Genomic DNA, 17,838 nt, shown 5'->3' with positions numbered 1-17,838 from the left:
GAGGTCCTCTCCTTCTCTGAATGATCTCTACCCACCTTCTGTTCTCATTTCCAAGTCTCACCTCTGATCCTTCCCAGGCTGTTGGCAAGTTCTTCCTCCCGTCTGAACTGCACCCTCCAACTTTATTCCAGCCCATTTCCCCTATTTCCCATCAGTTTATTGATCCCTGCCACACCCTTCATCCAGTATGCATAAGCTCAGTGCCGTTTGGGCCCCATTTTCCCACCCTCCATCACCTCCACATTTTCCTAATTTAGGTCCCTTATCAAGTCCCATACACCCCCTTTCAACCGTGGGCGTCACCTTTGGTCCCAGAACTCGTCAGCTTCTGGGCTTCACAAGTTAGGCTAACACATATCAGATTACCTTGACTTATGTCATTAAAATATGTCCCCTCCCTACAACTCCAGGTCCAGCCTCCTTCCCCACCCAACCACCCACCCCTCTCTCTGCATTCAACACATGCTCTGCAGCATGGCTGCTCCTACCTTCTTATCCCAGTCCTGATCCTCTACCTCTCATCTTCAGTCTCCCCTCCCTCAGCTCAGTCCTCCTTAAGCCTCGAAGGCAGAGCAGGGTTAGGCTAGGGCTAATGTTGCAGTGGACACTGCTGGGCATGGCAGCACCCCCTCAACCCCAGGCCTCCATTTCCCCCGCCTCTTCTCTCCTCCTCCCTGGGATGGGAGGGAGGAAGGGGGTGGAAAACCCAGCCCCCACAGCTCTCTCCTAGGTGATCAAGAGGAAAGGAATGAGGCAGGTGTGTCTGGCTGCTCCTGCCTACCCCTCCTCCTGGGGGACTCTCACCCGCCCCGCCTGTGGGGCTGTCTTTTGGGGGATGGGGAAAGAAACCCTGTCCTCCAGAGAAGCAGCAGAGCTGAGCATTCGGAAGGACCCACTGCCACAGGCATGCCTGTGAGCTAATGGCATTTGGAGGGGAAGGAGATGAGGGGCAAGCTCATGGAGGCAAATCTCCCAGCTGGTGGGCCTACTGGGGTGTATCACTAAGAGGCCCCCAATTCCTTCTCACTTCTACCCAGGGGTAGGGAGACATGGATCAGGGTGAAAAATATGGAGGATTTCTGCTGGCTGATCATTGGGGAAAGGAACAAGTCTTTGTCCTTGCCTGGTTCATCAAGAGGGGTGCTATTCTAGGGTAAATGGAGGCAGCCAGCGGGATCCTCAAGTGTTAGCAGCAAAAGGCCTGGATGCAGTAGGTAAAGTGTTCTTTCCCTGAGATCCTGACCTCACTCCCCTCTCCACTGCCCTCCTCCTTGAGGGTCTGTTCCAGAAAAAACATCAGATCCGAGAGCGAAGGAGAGTGCAACACTGGACCCAAACTGCTCAACAGTGTCCTCATAGGGACATGAGGGTGGGGAAGGATTGCTGACCTGCTAAGGAGCACCCTGATATGGGGATCTGGGAGCACAAGAGGCCCAGGAAGAATGTGCCCCCTGCACCTTACTTACATACCCTGCCTGGGCTCAGAGAGACCAGAATCCAGACAGTGAGTCTCCGGGCCCTCCTCCGCCACCCTTTTCCCAGCCGCGCCTCCTGGCCCCACCTGCTCCCCGGGGCGCTGGGCTGGGCTGAGCTGGGTCTTGCCCAGGATTACTCCTCTGAGTGCCTCCTGTCTCTGCAGACAGTTGCTGCTGGGCACGGCCACTCGTCCTGGCTTGTGGCAGAGGGCTCAGGCACAAGGTGGGCGGTTAGAGCTCTGGCACCAGAGCCCTTCTCGACATCCCCACTGCTTCCAACCAGTCCAAGCCCCATCTCCGATTTAGAAGATGGTTGTTATTCCTCACTGGCTTACCAGCTGTCACCTCATCCCCCTTCAGCCAGTTCCCCATCAGCGATCCATGTGAGACTTGGACCAGGACACTCCCCTGCTTAAGGATCTCAAGGTTCCCATTCCTCTTTAATAAAACCCCAACTCCTTACTTTGGCTTAGAAAGACACACGATGTGACCTTTGCCGACCCTCTGAACACCTCTCCTGCTAGTCTGTTTCTTGATTTCTTCACTGCAATCACAATGGCCCCTTTGCTGTTCCTCCAGCAGGCAAAGATCTTTCTCAGCTCACACTTTCTGCCTTCACATAGCCTCTGCCGGGAATGCCCTTACCCGTACTCTTTGCATGGCTTATGGTGCAGGTCCCAGCATGGGTATCACAACTCACAGAGGCCTTCCCTGAAAAAACAGTGGCTTTGTCTGAGGAGCCCCACTCCCTATAAATCCCCCTACACCCAGCAGCCTGCACACAGCATTGTCTGAAATGACCTTGTTTGTATATTTACTTGTTTATTGCCCATGCCTCCCCCCAGCAAGAATGTAACCTGCAAGAGGACAAGTGTTGTGTCTCGCTTACTCACATCTGTGGCCCCAGTGCCTCGCATTGCCACCCCCACGCATCCCACCGCCCCCAGAGTGCCGCAAAGAGAGTGCAAAATAAATATTTGTTAAATGAAGGATGAGGGGAATGGTGGGGGAGGCTGTCTGGGCCCTTTATGGAATTACTTCAGCTCAGTTATGTCTATTTCTTTTTTTAAATCCTCCTCTCTCTGCCCATCAGCTTCCATTCATTCCCCACCTCCCATCTCCAGGGAAGGGGTGAAAGGATGGAGACAGACTGAGGGGTTGCCTGGCTGAGGCTTGTTTTAGGGTGTGGAGCAACCCCCAGCCCAACTGAACTGTCTGGGCTTGGGGGAGGGAGGAAAAACCCAGTCAGTCCTAGAGCCCACAGAAGTGAGTTGGTGGGGTTCAGACAGGCCTGGACTGTCCGGCGATCACAGACCTCAGAGCTGAGGGGTTCCTATAAGATCATGTGGTCCAATCTCCTCTCCCAAGAGCCAAGGCGATGCTGCCTTGCCAAGACCGTAAACCTCAGAGGGCCAGGCTCCAGGAGGGGACCCTGGGACGCTCACTTGCAGACGCTGACCCACTCGGTGATGCGGCACTCTTCGCAGACCACGAAGCAGCACCAGTGGAAGCGGCAGTGGCAGCGCTCGCTGCGCGTCTGGCGCAGTATGTTGTGGCCGCGGCCGCAGCACATGCTGCCGCAGCCATCCGAGCCGGCGCTGCTCTTGTTGCACAGGCGGCCCACGGTGCCCGCCGAGTCCAGGCGCGGCTCGCGCTCGCAGAAGTCGGGCGACTTTTCGAAGTAGACCAGGTCGGCGGGGCTGGCCCGTCGGCGCGGCCCAGGAGCGCCCGGAGCCGGCGAGGGCGCCCCCGCTGGGCCCGGCTCCAGCTGGCCGCCGTTGCGGTTGTGCGGCCGGATGAGCGTGGCGCGGTGGAAGCGGCTGCGCAGCAGCGCCCCCACGGTGCGGAACTCGGGCGTCACCTGCCAGCACGTCTTGAGCTGGCAGCTGCCTGACGTGCCGTGGCACTTGCACTTCCGCCGCATGTTCTCCATCACTGCCTGCGGAGGGAGGCACCGTGAGGGGTGACATTGGCGCCCAGCCCCACTCCCCTCCACCCGGCGCTTAGCCTGGCCTGCTTCTGAAACCCACTCCCATTATACAGAGGCAAACGCTGAGGCCCGGAGCAAGGGTCCCACAACCAGGCAGTCAGAAGAACTTCTGTACCTGCTCTTCTGCCTCTCCCTCTCCCACCCACCTCCCACCAGGCCAGGCCCCGGGGGAATTCCCACCTTCCGGCTCCCCTCCTCTCCTGCCTGCCTTTCCAGCAGCTGCAGGGGGCCCTTGGGGCTGGAGGCTCTTGCTTCCTGAAGGGGGATCCCAAATAGGCAGGGAAATTCCCTCTCCTGCCACCCCTGGGGTAGGGGCCAGGAGCAGGAGGGTGCTGGCCCCACTGTATCTCGCTCCAGGCTGTGTGTGTGTGTCTGTGTGTGTGTGTGTGTGTGTGTGTGTGTGTGTGTGTGTGTGTGGTGGGGTGGGTGGGGGGTGTTCAGTGAGTTTCAGAAAGCCTTGGTCCCCCTCTCAGTCCTTCCCCCTCCCGCTCCCCCTACATCTCTTTGTAGAGAGCCAAAGGAGGGGGAGAAGTGCTGGTGAAACTGTCCCCGATTATGCTGCCTGGGGCTCATTCTGCACTATGCTGAGACCCATGGTTCCTCCTAGGAAAAGTCAGCGCCACCAGGGGCCAAAGCTCTACCGGAATACAGAACGGAACCGGAGAGAACAAGGCTCTCCAGTATGGGAACGCAACCTAGCCGCCCCCAACCCAGCTCACAACCTGCTCTAGAGTATCCTCACTAAGAACCCTTTGACATTTTCACCAGAAACCCCATAAGAAGTTTGCCACATCCCCTCCTTTCCCTCAGTCCACTCCGAAAACACACCCTGAGACAGGGACGGCAATGATCCAGGGCCCTTAAACTTAGGCAGTAGGGCCATAAGAGAGAGCGCCTTCCCCTCGAGGTCTGAAAGGGCTCCACAGCGTGCATGCGCCGCCTGTGCTGTCAGCACCACGTGGGAACCAGACCAATGCCTCCCCAGGCCAACAGCTCCAGAATATATGCTTCCCACGGGCAGCAGCCATTAATTAACCAGTTTAACGAGGAGGAGGAGGAGGAGGCACCGTTGGTATGGGCTAGGATGGCGGTGAAGCTTGGGAAAAGAGCTGCACAGGGCAGGCTGGGTGGGAGCTGGACATGACCCAAGGGTAAGTGTGCCTCAGTTTACCCCGCCTCTAAGTCAAGATGGGAATTGCTGAATCAGCTTGGAGTCTTTGTGCAGGAAGATGACCCATCTTGGGCTAAGAGGCCAAGAGAAAGGAGAGTGAGATGGAGAAGGTGCCAGCCAGAGTGAGAGGAAGCCACGTAAAAGTCCTCAACAGGCTGGGCAGCGTCAAGAGAAGGGATGATGGAGATGGAATGCTCAGGAAAGGACAGTGCTGAGCTATCATGAGAGCCAACAGGGCATCAGAATGTGGACTCAATGCTGTAGAACAAAAGAGCACAGGTTCAAAGGTCAACTTCCTGGGGATGAATCCTGCCTGGACCACCTTCTCACTAGTTGCATCATTTTGGGCAAGCTTCTTGGTCAATCCGTGCCTCAGTTTCCATATCTCAGCATAAGGTTAATAACAGTGCCCACCTCATAGGTAGTTGTAAGGATTAAATAGGTTAATATGTAGGAAAGTGCTCAAGACAGTGCCTAACACATAGTAAGCACTCAATAAATGCAGGCTATTACCACTTTCCTTTCTTCTGCTGCTTTTTTATGTATGTGTGTATGTATTTAATTTATTTTTAATGAATGACCTTTGAGGTAGTAGGAGCATTTGAGGACAGAGGATAAAGGAGGAAGGCACCATAACACAGTTCCCCAGTGGCCCCTAGGAACCTCACTTACACCCCTTACTTTGCAGGAATCCTTCATTCTAGACTGCACAAAAAGGCTGGGAGAGATCACTGGATCATGGAACATTAGCATTGGGGGGAACCTTAGGGATGATCTAGTTCAACCTTCTCACTCTATAGGGGAGGAGTCAGATGGGAGCTCCAGGCCTAGACTCCTGAAGTCCTGACTGCACCTCTGTCCTTTCTCCTGGGTGAGCACCCGAGGAAGTAGGAGAAGCAGGTTGCTCAGCAGGTGGTATGCTGATCCAGGGCAACAGGGCTTGTTTCAGCCCTGTATCCCCAGGCCTAGTCCAGTGCCTGGTGCACAGTGCATACTCAGTGCATGTTTGTTGAATTAGACAGGGTCAATGAGAAGATTGCCAAGGTGTGACATGCGGGAGCAATGTGGTCCTCAGAAGAGAGGTAGGCCCGGGCAAGGGGTAGGCCCTAGGCAAAGAGATTTGAAGCAGACTCGGGGCTGGGGCTCTCACCTGCCTCCCAACTCGGTTGTTGTGAAGCCTCATTCTTGCGTGGATGTCTCTGTGAGGCTCCCGGGAGTCCAGAAAGTCCTTAGAGAAGCGCTCCCCGAAGCCCATGTCGGGGCTGCAGCCGCCCCACTCCCAGGAGTCCTGCAGGTCTGGGCTGGCTGTGGGCAGGGCTGGGTGTTCTGGGACCCCATGGCTCAGGCCCTTACCACGCTGCAGTGCGTCCAGTTGTAAGCGGTGCAGCTTCCTACGGAAGGCCTCCTCGTCCCCTCGCCGGGACGCATCACAGCCACAGGCCTTCAGTTTGCCCAGGGCACACGCATTGGACACGGCGTGCACCACGCCAGCTGCCGCGATGGCGTAGGCAAAAGCGCTCTCTCGGAAACCTGTGGTTAAAGACCCAGAACACATGGACTCTGGAGGGGCCTTGACACCCCAGTCTCCAGCCCACCTTTCTCATCATTCCAAGGAGAAACTGAAGCCCAGTATGCAGGAGAGTCTGGCACAAGGACACAGAGTCAAAGAAGGGCAGAAATCACACCAGAAGCCAGTTCTGCACACAGAACCTGGTGGGGTGGGAGGGAGGCTTCCCAATAGCCCTCTGCTTTTTGTACGCCCTTCTCCTGTTCTTTAACATCACCTTTAGCAAACTCAGAATTTGTGTGTCTACATCTCTACTGTAGAGCAGAAAGTATCTGGTAAACACATTCTTTTTACGATCAGGGACTTAATCTATTACCTCTCATGGTGGTATCTGCAATTTTAAAATAAGCCCACGGAATGAGGGCAACATTTAACCTAAAGAACTCATTGCCAGTGATGTTGCTGGTGGGAATGTAAACTAGTACAACCACTGTGGAAATCAGTGTGGAGATTCCTCAAAGAACTAAAAGTAGAACTACCATTTGATCCAGCAATCCCACTACTGGGTATCTACCCAGAGGAAAAGAAGTCATTATACGAAAAAGATACTTGCACACGCATGTTTATAGCAGCACAATTTGTAATTGCAAAAATATGGTACCAGCCCAAATGCCCATCAACCAACAAGTGGATAAAGAAATTGCAGTATACATATGCCATGGAATACTCCTCAGCCATAAAAAGGAACAAAATAATGGCATTCACAGCAAGCTGGATGGAATTTGAGGCAATTATTCTAAGTGAAGTAACTCAGGAATGGAAAACCAAACATCGTATGTTCTCACTTGTAAGTGGGAGCAAAGCTATAAGGATGCAAAGGCATAAGAATGACACAATGGACTTTGGGGACTTGGGGAAAGGGTGGGTGTGAGGTGACAGATCAAAGACTACACATTGGATGCAGTGTACACTGCTTGGGTGATGGGTGCACCAAAATCTCAGAAATCACCACTAAAGAACTTATTCATGTAACCAAACACCACCTGTTCCCCAAAAACCTATTGAAATAAATAAATAAATAAAATGACATTTCAAAAAATAAAATGTACACAATTTTGGAAAAAAAGAATAAATTGGCCGGGCGCGGTGGCTCAAGCCTGTAATCCCAGCACTTTGGGAGGCCGAGGCGGGCGGATCACGAGGTCAGGAGATCGAGACCATCCTGGCTAACACAGTGAAACCCCGTCTCTACTAAAAATACAAAAAATTAGCCGGGCGTGTTGGCGGGCGCCTGTAGTCCCAGCTACTGGGGAGGCTGAGGCAGGAGAATGGTGTGAACCTGGGAGGCGGAGCTTGCAGTGAGATGAGATTGCGTCACTGCACTCCAGCCTGGGGGACAGAGAAAGACTCCGTCTCAAAAAAAAAAAAAAAAAAAAAAAAGAATAAATTGCCAATGATGAAATTCCAGGCCTTAGGAGATGTCAATGGGCAGCAGAGTGAAAGGAGACAGCTCCTAATGCTCCCTGCCCCAAGATAGCCTGCTGGGTGTGTGCGCATCTTAGGCACAGCATAGGATCCTCCCTAATGACCAGACTCCAGAGGCAAAGAAATGGGTCACCAGAGCTTCCCCTTCCTTGTCTACAGGACATCCCTGAAAGCCACTCAGAAATGGGCGCTACCCAGCCACCTTGCCTGTGACCTACCCAGGTCAGCTGCAGAGGCTGTTGGAGGTATGCTAGAGGGAAGCCCAGGGTCCTGCGTGGGGTATGGCATGTAGTAGTGTTGAACATGGAGAAGGAAGGGCAAGCTGAGGAAGATACCTTCCACCAGATGTTCAGGAGGCACAGATTTTCCCTGACCAAGCCACTCCTGGGGGCTGCAGCTGGGCCGGCCTGGCCCCTGGCTTGTCCACACTGCCTTCCTTCTTGGTGCTCCAACCTGAGCCATTCTCTGGGAACACCTGGACCTGTGGCAGGGGGAGGCCTACTTGCAAAGGAGGGTCCCATTCTTAGACATGCAAGCTATCTTTTGCTTATTCTGCATCTGAGAATGGACCAGCTAGGAGCAAGTTCTGGTACAAGTCTCCGACCAGCCTCCGCACACCAGAGAGAGGGCAGGCAGCAAAAGAAGCCAGAGGTCGAGGCCAATCCCGCCTTAATCCTCACCCACTGCATCACAGAGCCCTGTCCTCCCCTTCCTGCCAAGACAAACAAAAAAGCCGAAAACAAAAACAAAAAACAAACAAACAAAAAATAACAGAAAGAAACAGAACAAGCTGTTTAATAGTTAAGAACTAATTCCTGAAACCAGTTTACTTCAAATCTTGGCTCTTCCACTCACTAGCTGCTAATAGCCATGTGACCTTGGCCAAGTGACTTAACCTCCCTGTGCCTCAGTTTCCTCATCTATAAAATAGAGCTATTATCTGCCTCATTGTTGTTCCAAGAATTAAATGAATTGGTAAATTTAAAGTGCTTAGAACAGTGCCTTACTCATCGAGGAAGTATTACTCAAACATTAGCTACTATTGAGAAGTTCTTTCTGCTATCTGACCTCACTCACTCCTGCTGCACTTTTTGGGCCATTGTTTTTTGTTTCACCCTGATCAGGGACAAAGCCCAGCAGCTCATGACCCATTTTAGAATAGGTCGCTTGGGCCACTGGATGCCTATGAAGCAGACTGTCCCTCTCTCTTTCCAGCTCATGGCATCTCAGTACATTTTTCCATAAGGAGCTCAGCTATGAGCAGAGAAGAGGGACTGGGGATGGGGCTGGAACCTTCTACGGGGATGCTGGGAATTAGCAGGAGCTGCAGAGGAGTAGAAACTGCCCTGGGGAAGTGGAACCTAAGGGGAAGGAGGATGGAACCAAGCTCCTGGGAAGCACACCCTGCATTTATCCCTTGCCTTTTATCTGTGGAACTCCGAGCACTTCTCTTATTGCCAGGGAGTCATCAGCCTGCTCCTAGGACACATGGCAATACTCAGACCTCCAGGGGCAGCCCAGGCCTCATAAATAACCCACACACACACACTGCCACCACTACCAAACACATACACATTATGCAAAAGAAGAAAACACAGGTCACAGAGGTTATGGAGCTGCATCCAGACCCAGCTCTCCCAGCTCCCAGGTCTGGCATCTTTCTATTGTAGGACATGTGACTCCAAGGGAGTCCTGCTGCTGAGAAAGAAACCCAGGTAGCTCAGTTTCTAGTTCCTATTGCCTTGTCTGTGCATGGCACCAGGAAAGAGGGTGAGGATGGTCCAGGGATGTGTACAGGGCTAACTACCATCTTCTAGGCCCTGTCACATTTAAGGGTAAGCCTGGGGAAATCTGGAGAAAAGTACCCCACCGCTGCAGAGAACACCCCTACCCCATACAGCTAAAGACACCTTCCCTACACCACCCTGTGGCCCCTGACAGCTGTCATAGCCACGTGCAGAGGTGACAAGGCAGGGCCTGTGTGGCCACCCTCTGCTGCAAGTATCCAGGCCTCATAGAAGCCCAGCCCACTGGGTCTGCCCCCAGCTCCTGTTCAGGGCCCCAGTTTCGGTTCTGGCCCCAACTGTCTGGGGCAGCACAGGCACTGTGCCATCTGGCCAGCTGGAGGGGGAGCGGGTGGGGCCGTGGCCAGCTGGGCTGCCCAGAGCAGGGAGGCGGCGGTGGGTGGGGGGGGACGGCTCGTTAAGACACACAATTAGCCGCCCTGCCTTTGATCTGGGACAGGGACTGCCAGCATCTAAGTGGAGTCAGCTGCTGCTACAGGCCACAGCAGCCAACGGCTGGGAAGGGGCTGGGGGAGGAGGTTTTGAGGGTAGGAGAGGGTGGAGGAGAGAGGATTCAGGAGCCAATGGGAACTAGAAGGGGTTAGAGAAGCTTGAGCCCTACCCGTTCAAGTCAAAGAGGGAGGGAAGGGGAGAGGTCTGGTCTCCATTCTCTCCATGCAAATAATCTGTGCATTGCTCATGTGCCTGGGCAGAGAGAGAGAGAGAGAGACTAGTGTGCATGTGGGAACACTTAGGCGTGACACTGAATGGAGCCACACATATGCAAAAACAGGAGTAGGTGTTTGGTGTGTGTGTGTGTGTGCGCGCGTGCACGTATGCATATCAGTTTCATTTCTTGGCATGCTCCCCCATTGCACCAGCTCACCTCTCTGGGTACACAGTGGGACCTAGTGTTGGCCTTCCAACTTGGGAGATAGTATAGAAGGGGATTGGGTGCAAACTTTAAATTAGTCAGCTGGCCTGCATTTGACTCCTAGATCTATGGCTCACTTTCAAGCTGTGTGACTAATGGCAAGTTACCCAGCTTCTCTTAGCTTCATTTGTAAAATGATAATAATAATAGGACCTACCACATGGGGACAGTTTGAGGGTCCTAAAGCATGGATAAAATGCTGTAGAGCAGTGCCCAACACACAGCAGGTGCTTAGTATATGTTGGCTAATTAATTGGGTATCATTAGAATAATTGAACCTTAGGTGGTCCTGGGATATGAGTGCCCATGCCTTGGTTTCCCCATCTGAGCACCACCCCAACCCCTGGAGTCCTAGGCATAAAACCAAGAGGATAAATGTAAAAAGGAGGTGGGAGAAAAACGGGCCAGGGCCGTGGAGAGCAGAGCCTGGAAACCCACAGTGCTGGCTTCCCCTGGGCTGGGAGCATGGCTGCAGGGCCTCATGCCCTCTCTTTCCATCCATTCCAGATGGGTCTGGGCCTTAGGGAAGACAAGTACCTAAACTGTGTGGGAGTTCCCAGGGCTTGCTCTGTGAATCAACCACATTTCCCTCCATCAAGCCTCTCCCTGACCTCTCCTCCCCTCTCACTCCAGTGCTGAGCCCAGCTCCCAGCAGCCCCCTCCTCAAATTTCCCTCCTGTCCTCATGTCCACAGTGAGAGAAGAAGGGGTTCTCTGTTCCTCACAGTGATCCACTCCCCTCTACCAGATGTTCTGCCCAGTACCCAGCCCAGGAACCAACCATCTAGGTTCTTAGCACAAAAAGCTGGGGCTACCAGTGCCATTGGCACTAAGGTCATTACTTCTCCTGGACTAGGTGAAGCAGCCAGCATGGGCTTGGTGCCCTCCCACAGCTTTTTCTGACCCTCTGTATTCCCACTGGAGGCCCCTGTTCCTGTCCCCCATGGCCTGACCCCCTCATCCCCTCTCCTTGGCTGGGCAAAGCCCTATTGCCTGCCTCACCTTCTCAGGCTTGTCCACTTCAGATGCTCAAGCCCTCTTCCCCCTCCCTTTATCAAAACCCCATCCCTCCAGCCCAGCTCATTTCAGAGAAGGTGTCAGGACAATTAGATGATAGTAGCAGCATTAAAGAAAGCCCAAGGGACCCAGGACCCCAACCCAAGCAGTGTCTGAAGTTTAAACATGGCAGAATCCACATTTAAGAGGATCCTAACCCATTGATAACATGGGTCAGAAAAGGGGTCAGCACCCAGATTTTCCACTTGGAGGAAACGGAGGTCACCTGACCCCACACAACAGACATCCATATCTTGGAAAGAAAGGAGATTCCTGGTGGAAGGAAGTAGACCAGGGGCTGGTTGACACCGTGAGTGGTTTCATGGGATTCCAATTTAGCTAGTCCTCCAGAAGATGGGCCAGGATGGACTGGGAAATGACTGCCCCCAGGAGGATGAACCTGCAGGTGGAGTCAGGGGTGCAGTGGAGGCCAGTGGAGGAGAGGATTGGCAGATTTATTTCCAGAAGCCCAGAGTCCCTTCTGAGAAGTAGAAGGTAGAAGGTAGAAGTAGAGGTAGAAATGAGGTGTGAGGTATGGCAATGAGAGGCGTTGATAGGGAGCCGGGGAGCGGAAGCCACAGAGGTAGGCCAGTGTCCTGAGGCCAAGGGGAAGTGCCCAGCCACTGTCCCACTCCCTCCCCATGCTGAGCACCTCCCTGCCCTGGCTAGCCCCGGCAAGTCGTCCCCCTCCAGCCCTAACCTCCCCCCTGCACCCGTCCCCCCAGCTCACCTCGCGCTTATTAAACTGCAGGTGAACCCCGGAGCCCTGGCACCCAGCCAGCCCTGCGCTGTTCTGCCGCTCTGAACTCTCCCCCAGGCTTCAAAGACCCCAAGGTCCTCCAGCAGGCCGCGCGGGCCTGACCCAGCGAGCCACTCAGGGCACCTGGATTCACTCGGTCTAGAGGGAACGGGAGGACAGAGGGGACACCAAGGCCGAGGAGAGGGATGCAGAGCTTGCCTTGCCTCACCCGAAGCGGCAGAAGTGAGAACCTCCTCGCCTATCCCAGTCCCCAGCGAGCAGAAACCAAAGCGAAGGCTACGGAGTCCTCATGGGGTACCCCGAGGGCCCCGGAGGGAAACGCGGCTGCAGGGAGCGCGGGCAACCTAGAAACCCGAGGGTAGGAGCGGGCGCGCGGCGGCGGTGAGCGCCCGCCCGGCCCAGCCGGGGCATGAATGGTGCAGAGGCCTGTCACTTCGTGTTCGCGCGCAGGCGGCGGGACAGGGAGGAGCGTGCGGCCCGAGCTGGGCAGGACCCGGGGGTTCCGGGCAGCCGCTTCTGGACGGCTGGAGGGGCCCGGGCTGCGGCGGGGCGGGAGGGGCCGGGAGAGCGGGGCAGGGCGGGGGGCGCCCTCTGAGAGCGGCGCGGCTGGGGCCGGGAGCCGTCTGCCGCGGCCCGCGGGGATTAGTTCGCGGCTGCATGCCGCCACACGCGTCGGGCTGGGCTCGGCCGGGTAGAAACAGCGCCCGAGGCGCGCGGGGGAGGGAGGAGGGAGCGCGCGGGGGCGGGGCGGGGCGGGCGGCCTGGGGCTGGGCTGGTGGAGGCTGGGGTGGCCCCTGACTTGGGGGCCCAGGGGATGCAAGCAGGGGTCCTGGTGAAAAGGGAAGGGCCGCGGCTTTCTGAGTTTTCCGAATTTGAAGTACAGCCTGACTCCCCAAGAAGCCACAAGACCCAAGGCTACAAGGTGTATGTGTACCCCTCCCACTCCACCTCCACTGAAAGTTGGACAAGACCTAAGGAGCTAGGGCTACGGGGTGCCCACAATGTCCCACACAAGCCACTGAGAGGAGAGATAGATACCCAGCTAGGCCCATCCCAGAGGCAGGGCCCCTATCCTTCCCAAAAGATATGAGTCAAGGCCTGAGATACCAGGCCAGGAGGTGGGTGTGAGCAGAAGTGAGTGAAAAACCTCCTGCCATCCCCAGCCCAAGCCACTCTGGGATTGTCAGGGTGGGTCACCCAGAAGTCGGGGAGGGAGGACAGGGAATGAACTGCGGCTTCTCTGAGCTGTTAGGGGAAGAGGAGTTGACAGGACTACCAGGCCTGCTGGCAGGAGCCACTGCACACAGGCACACACACACCCAGCACCTCTGATTCAGAGAGGGTTTTCCAGAGGCAGCAGGGATACACACAGGCTGGTGGTGTCCCCCACCGGGAAGAGCTTCTGCAGAAGGGCAGACTTTTTACCTGTCCAGGCTGCCTCCACCTGCACGATTGGGCAAAGTCCTCAACCCCTCCTCATGCTGATTCTGGGTTCTTCCTCATGGGCTCCCCATCCTAAATGTGGTTTACTAAGTAGAGGGTAAGTAGAGGCAAGCGACAGGTACAGATATTTCCTGGGTTTGAGATATGCAGTGTCAGTGATAGGGCAGGATGACCCAGGAGTCCAGTTCTCAGGCATGGAACCTGCCACCCTCAGCCTACAAAGCCCAGTCTGGAGACACATTTGCCCCATTTCTCTGCCCCCATGGCCTGAGACCAGAAAGAGGAAGGAGAGCAGCACAGCCAACAGATGGGCGTGTAGGGATGGGAGGATGCCAGCTTGAGGCAGTGGGTTAGAAATGGCTGGGAATAGATTCTGAGGTGGAGATGCTGGATGGGGCAGGCAGGGGCAGGGGTGAGGAGCAGCTACCTCTGCTGAAGATGGGACTCTCATAGGGGATCTTGTTGCGAGTCTCCAGGCTTGAGCAGTTCCAGCGCTGGTCCCTGAATTGGTGTTGGCATTCGTGAATGGCAATCTGGATGCCCTGTATGGCTGAGGCAGCCACATCAGGGTGACGCACACACACCTCCATCTGCCGCCGGCTCAGGCCTGGCAATGTTAGGCACACTGTGTTGGCATTGAGCACGGGCTCCGGGGGGAGGCGGAGGTCCAGAATGTCATTGGGTGCTGACCTGCAGACATATGGGGTGGAGTGGGTACATGTTTTGCGGGGACTAGGAGAGCCCCATCTAACAACACACACTCTGTCCCAAAGGCCGTAATCACCCCCACTTCTAACCTCTGCTTCTGAAGGTTGGGCCCATCAGTACACTCCTACACATTCCTCTCTCCTTGACCTCCTCACAGTCATCCTGCCCAATGCAACTCACTCAGCTAGCTGCACACCCACACAGGTAAACGTGCAAATGCACACACATCCACCATGCTTGTGGCCACAGTATTTCCTATGCACATCCCCAGGCATAGATGCCCATACACACAGGGTTCCCCAGGAGCCCACTCCCACAGATATGTTTCAGTCACATTCACATAGACACACTTCTGCACACATTGTGGTGGACACACAAACCCAAACCCAGCACACTTACACACATGCACACTTCATCAGACATAGTTACAGACACACACACAAAGACACTCCCATTTACATGTGTTCATCTTAACATACATTGACCCATGAGCTCTCACATGCACACATGGGCACACATACAAACTGCTGTTTACCAACACAGTTTGCTGGGATCCTGGGCTCGATTGAACACAGACACACACACACACACACACACACACACACACACACCTCTTGCAGCTGCAGTCTCTCACTGACCCCACCTGGGCTACCCCCTTCCAGCCTCCAACCCCTGCCCCTACCTGGGGCTGAGCTGCAGGAAGGAGTGAGGCAGCTTGTGCTTACTCCTGGGGTAGGGGTGCATTCCCCCAACAGGGCAGGAACTCCAGACTGGCACTTGCTCCCCCCACACACACACCTCCCCTCCTAGTTGCCATCATGCTCCTGGGCACTGCCTTGTCTCCCTGGACTGCCCATATCCTGTCACCAGTCCAACCCCCTCCTATGAGGGAGCTCACTGCCTTTGGTTGGGCACCAGCACTTTCCTATGACCCTGTCCCTCCTTTCTTCCAGGGTCCTCTACCCCAGCAAGAGCATCAGAGGCCCCTGCGGGGCCGGGGTCCCAACTGTCTAGGAGGGTGGAGCATGAGGTGAGGGCTCACCTGGGCATGGCAGCAGCCAGCAGCAGTAGGAAGAACAGGAGCACCCAGAGCCCTGGCCGCGGCTGGGGCTGGGGTCGGAGCCGCAGCCAGGGGCGAGGGTGGGCGCTGCCCATGGCGCGCAGGCCTTGACGGGCTGGGAGTGGGGGGCTCACAGCCCGGTGGGACTGGAGAGCCAGGGGCGCCGGCGCATGATCGGCGGGGGGTCGGGGCGGCTGCGACACACAGCTCCGACTCGGGTCAGGGCTCCCGGAGCAGACGGCGCCCGCCTCCCCGCTCCATGGGGCAGCACCCCCGGGCACCGCCCTCGGGGGGGGCGGGGGGTGAAGAGCGGGCGAACCGGGCACCTCCTGGCACAGGGGTCCGGGGAATTTCCCGAGGCCCCCCCGCGACAACTCCCGGTGCCTCTCAAGGGTAAGGGGGGCCCGGAGGTGCAGCGGTCTGGGGACGGGAGGCTGGGGTGCCGGGGAGCCCTCCAGCGCAGCGCCGGGAGCCTGTGCTTCCGAGGGCGTGCAAGTCTGGCTGGCGGGGGCGGCGCTGTCTGTGTCGGGCCCCACTGCCTGTAGAGTAAGTGACTGTCCCGGCTCGGGGAGCTCTGCCGCCTTCCCTTTCCTCCCCCCAATCCCCCATTTAGTGTCTCAGGGCTCTACCCCACGTGACGTCACGCGGCGGGGCGTGGAGGCGTGTACGAGTCCCGAGGCCACTGCGTCCGCTGGGGACTGGGGGTGGGAGCGTCGTTGCTGAGGGCAAGACAGGGAAAGGTGTTGGGGTCTGTGCGCGCGTGCACAGGAAGATGCCTGTGTGTGGAGCGCGCTGGGTTGTGTGGGGGATATGTGTTACCGCGAGGTGTGTGTGCCCGGCTGAAACGCAGCTGCTGGGGAGCGCCACCATCCCACCCCAACACACACACCTGCAGGGGCTGGAGGGGAGGGGCTCGCCTCTGTGTTTCGCCTCCTCCGCCAGAGGAGGGACTTCCCCCAGGCCTGCCTGGTGTGAGGCAGGTGTGGGCTCCTGCAGAGGGGTTTGGCAGCCTCTGGCTTCTTCTCCCCTTTGCTGTGTGACCTTAAACAGGTGCCTCCTGCTCCTGCTCACGGAGACCTCCTCTGCCCCTTTGTGGAATGCGGCTCATGGGGACCACCTTGTCTCCTCAGTGAGCCCGGGGAGGCAGCAGTGTCAGGCCCCTAGAAAATGCTTGCGTAGGAGTGCCCTGGGTGGCACGCCCTGGGAGGAGGCGTTAGAGAGACTTTTAACCCTAGAAGTGGCCGTTGAGATAGTTTATTTAGCTCCCCTTTATTTCACAAGAAAATATCGAGGCTCAAAGAGGTCACACAGCAAATGAGCGGAAGAGCGAGAACCGAACGCAGCTCTCCTGACTCCCAGCGCAGCAGCTGCCGCCCCAACACTGAGTGTTGCCTGCCTGTGCCCGCAGATACTCTCAGTCTTGTCCTGGCCCTCCCTGGCCCCACCTGCACATGGTCCTGTAGGAGCTCCCAAATACCAGCCTCCCGGCTCAGGTCTTCTCGCTGAGATCTTCCTGTCCCTCCACCCCAACTGAACACCGGGCCACTCCTCGATATAGGGCAAGCGTGCTGGGCCCAAGCAAGGGCCCGAGAGCCAGAGGGCAGGGGAAAGGCAGCTCTGCCTTCTGTTTCTGGTGCTAGCCTGGGCACTGATAGTGGATCCTGCTCCTGCCCTGTGCCCTCGGCATCCTCCTCTGTAAAATGGGCAGAAGCCTTTACACAAACATGCCCCTCTCTCTGAAGAGAGCCCCTGCTGGCTTAGGGACAAAACTATGGGAACCTCTGGGCTCAGAGACAAAAAAGGGCCCATTCCTGGAATTGCCCATCCCTGGGGAATTGAAGGAGGGGGTGGGGCCCTCCTTGTCCCCAGACTGTCAGGTGGTGGGGGCGGCCTGAGCAACAGCAGGCTGACGGCATACTCCCCCCTCCTTTCCCCCTCATCTCTGCCGGCAGCCACCGCAGCTGTCAGGAATTAAGGGCTTGAGGCTGCTGGGGGTGGGGGTGGGGCAGTGGGGGGGAGCAGTCTGGCTGGACTGCAGGAAAACAGCCAGGGGCAGCAAGCAGACTGCGTCAGCTAGAGCCTTATTTGACCCCAACTGCCCCCTGCCCTCCCCACTCTCCCTACCATGCTGCAGAAACGGGGACAGCTTAGGACTAGCATTTGGGAAGGGTAACCAGTAAGGGTAAGGGTGGGACCAGACTCAAGACAGGAGACAGGCACCAGCCCAGGATGAGAGAGGACACCAGCAAGCTGGAGAGTCATGTTGTCATTGGCTGTTGGGGAAACTGAGGCCCAGAAAGAATTAGGAACGTGACACAGGGAAGGGATTCATAATCAGCTTACAGATGCCCTTATTCCCCACCACGCACTCACACTAGCATTTCCCAAGCTTGATGCAGCACAAGTATCCCCTGGAGCGGGCCATTGTGGAAATGAGGATTCCAGGCCCCATGAAGTTGAATCAGC

At 56.2% G+C, this 17,838-nt stretch overlaps 1 protein-coding gene across 1 annotated transcript; it reads right to left on the bottom strand.

Annotated features, from left to right (window-relative positions):
- Nucleotides 1-2,277: 2,277 nt before the first annotated feature.
- Nucleotides 2,278-15,935, bottom strand: WNT10A (Wnt family member 10A). The gene is made up of 4 exons (XM_003272378.4): nt 15,355-15,935; nt 14,032-14,294; nt 5,787-6,166; nt 2,278-3,414 (listed from the first exon to the last, which is right to left on the bottom strand). The coding sequence occupies exons 1-4, from the start codon at nt 15,465-15,467 to the stop codon at nt 2,917-2,919; spliced, it is 1,254 nt and encodes a 417-aa protein (XP_003272426.1). The 5' UTR covers nt 15,468-15,935; the 3' UTR covers nt 2,278-2,916.
- Between the last annotated feature and the right edge of the window lie 1,903 nt (nt 15,936-17,838).

This window comes from Nomascus leucogenys, chromosome 22a (genome assembly GCF_006542625.1).
Source record: "Nomascus leucogenys isolate Asia chromosome 22a, Asia_NLE_v1, whole genome shotgun sequence".
NCBI classification, from domain to species: domain Eukaryota; kingdom Metazoa; phylum Chordata; class Mammalia; order Primates; family Hylobatidae; genus Nomascus; species Nomascus leucogenys.
This window is presented reverse-complemented; position numbering and strand designations above follow the sequence as displayed.

Bases quoted from the DNA above. Each gene is read 5' to 3' on its own strand.
- WNT10A (XM_003272378.4), bottom strand. From the start codon at position 15,467: ATGGGCAGCGCCCACCCTCGCCCCTGGCTGCGGCTCCGACCCCAGCCC. The intron at 14,295-15,354 runs GTGAGCCCTCAC...ATATGTCTGCAG, and splicing joins CTGGCTGCTGCCATGCCCAG to GTCAGCACCCAATGACATTC. The intron at 6,167-14,031 runs GTAGCTGCTCCT...CTTTAACCACAG, and splicing joins GAGTCCCATCTTCAGCAGAG to GTTTCCGAGAGAGCGCTTTT.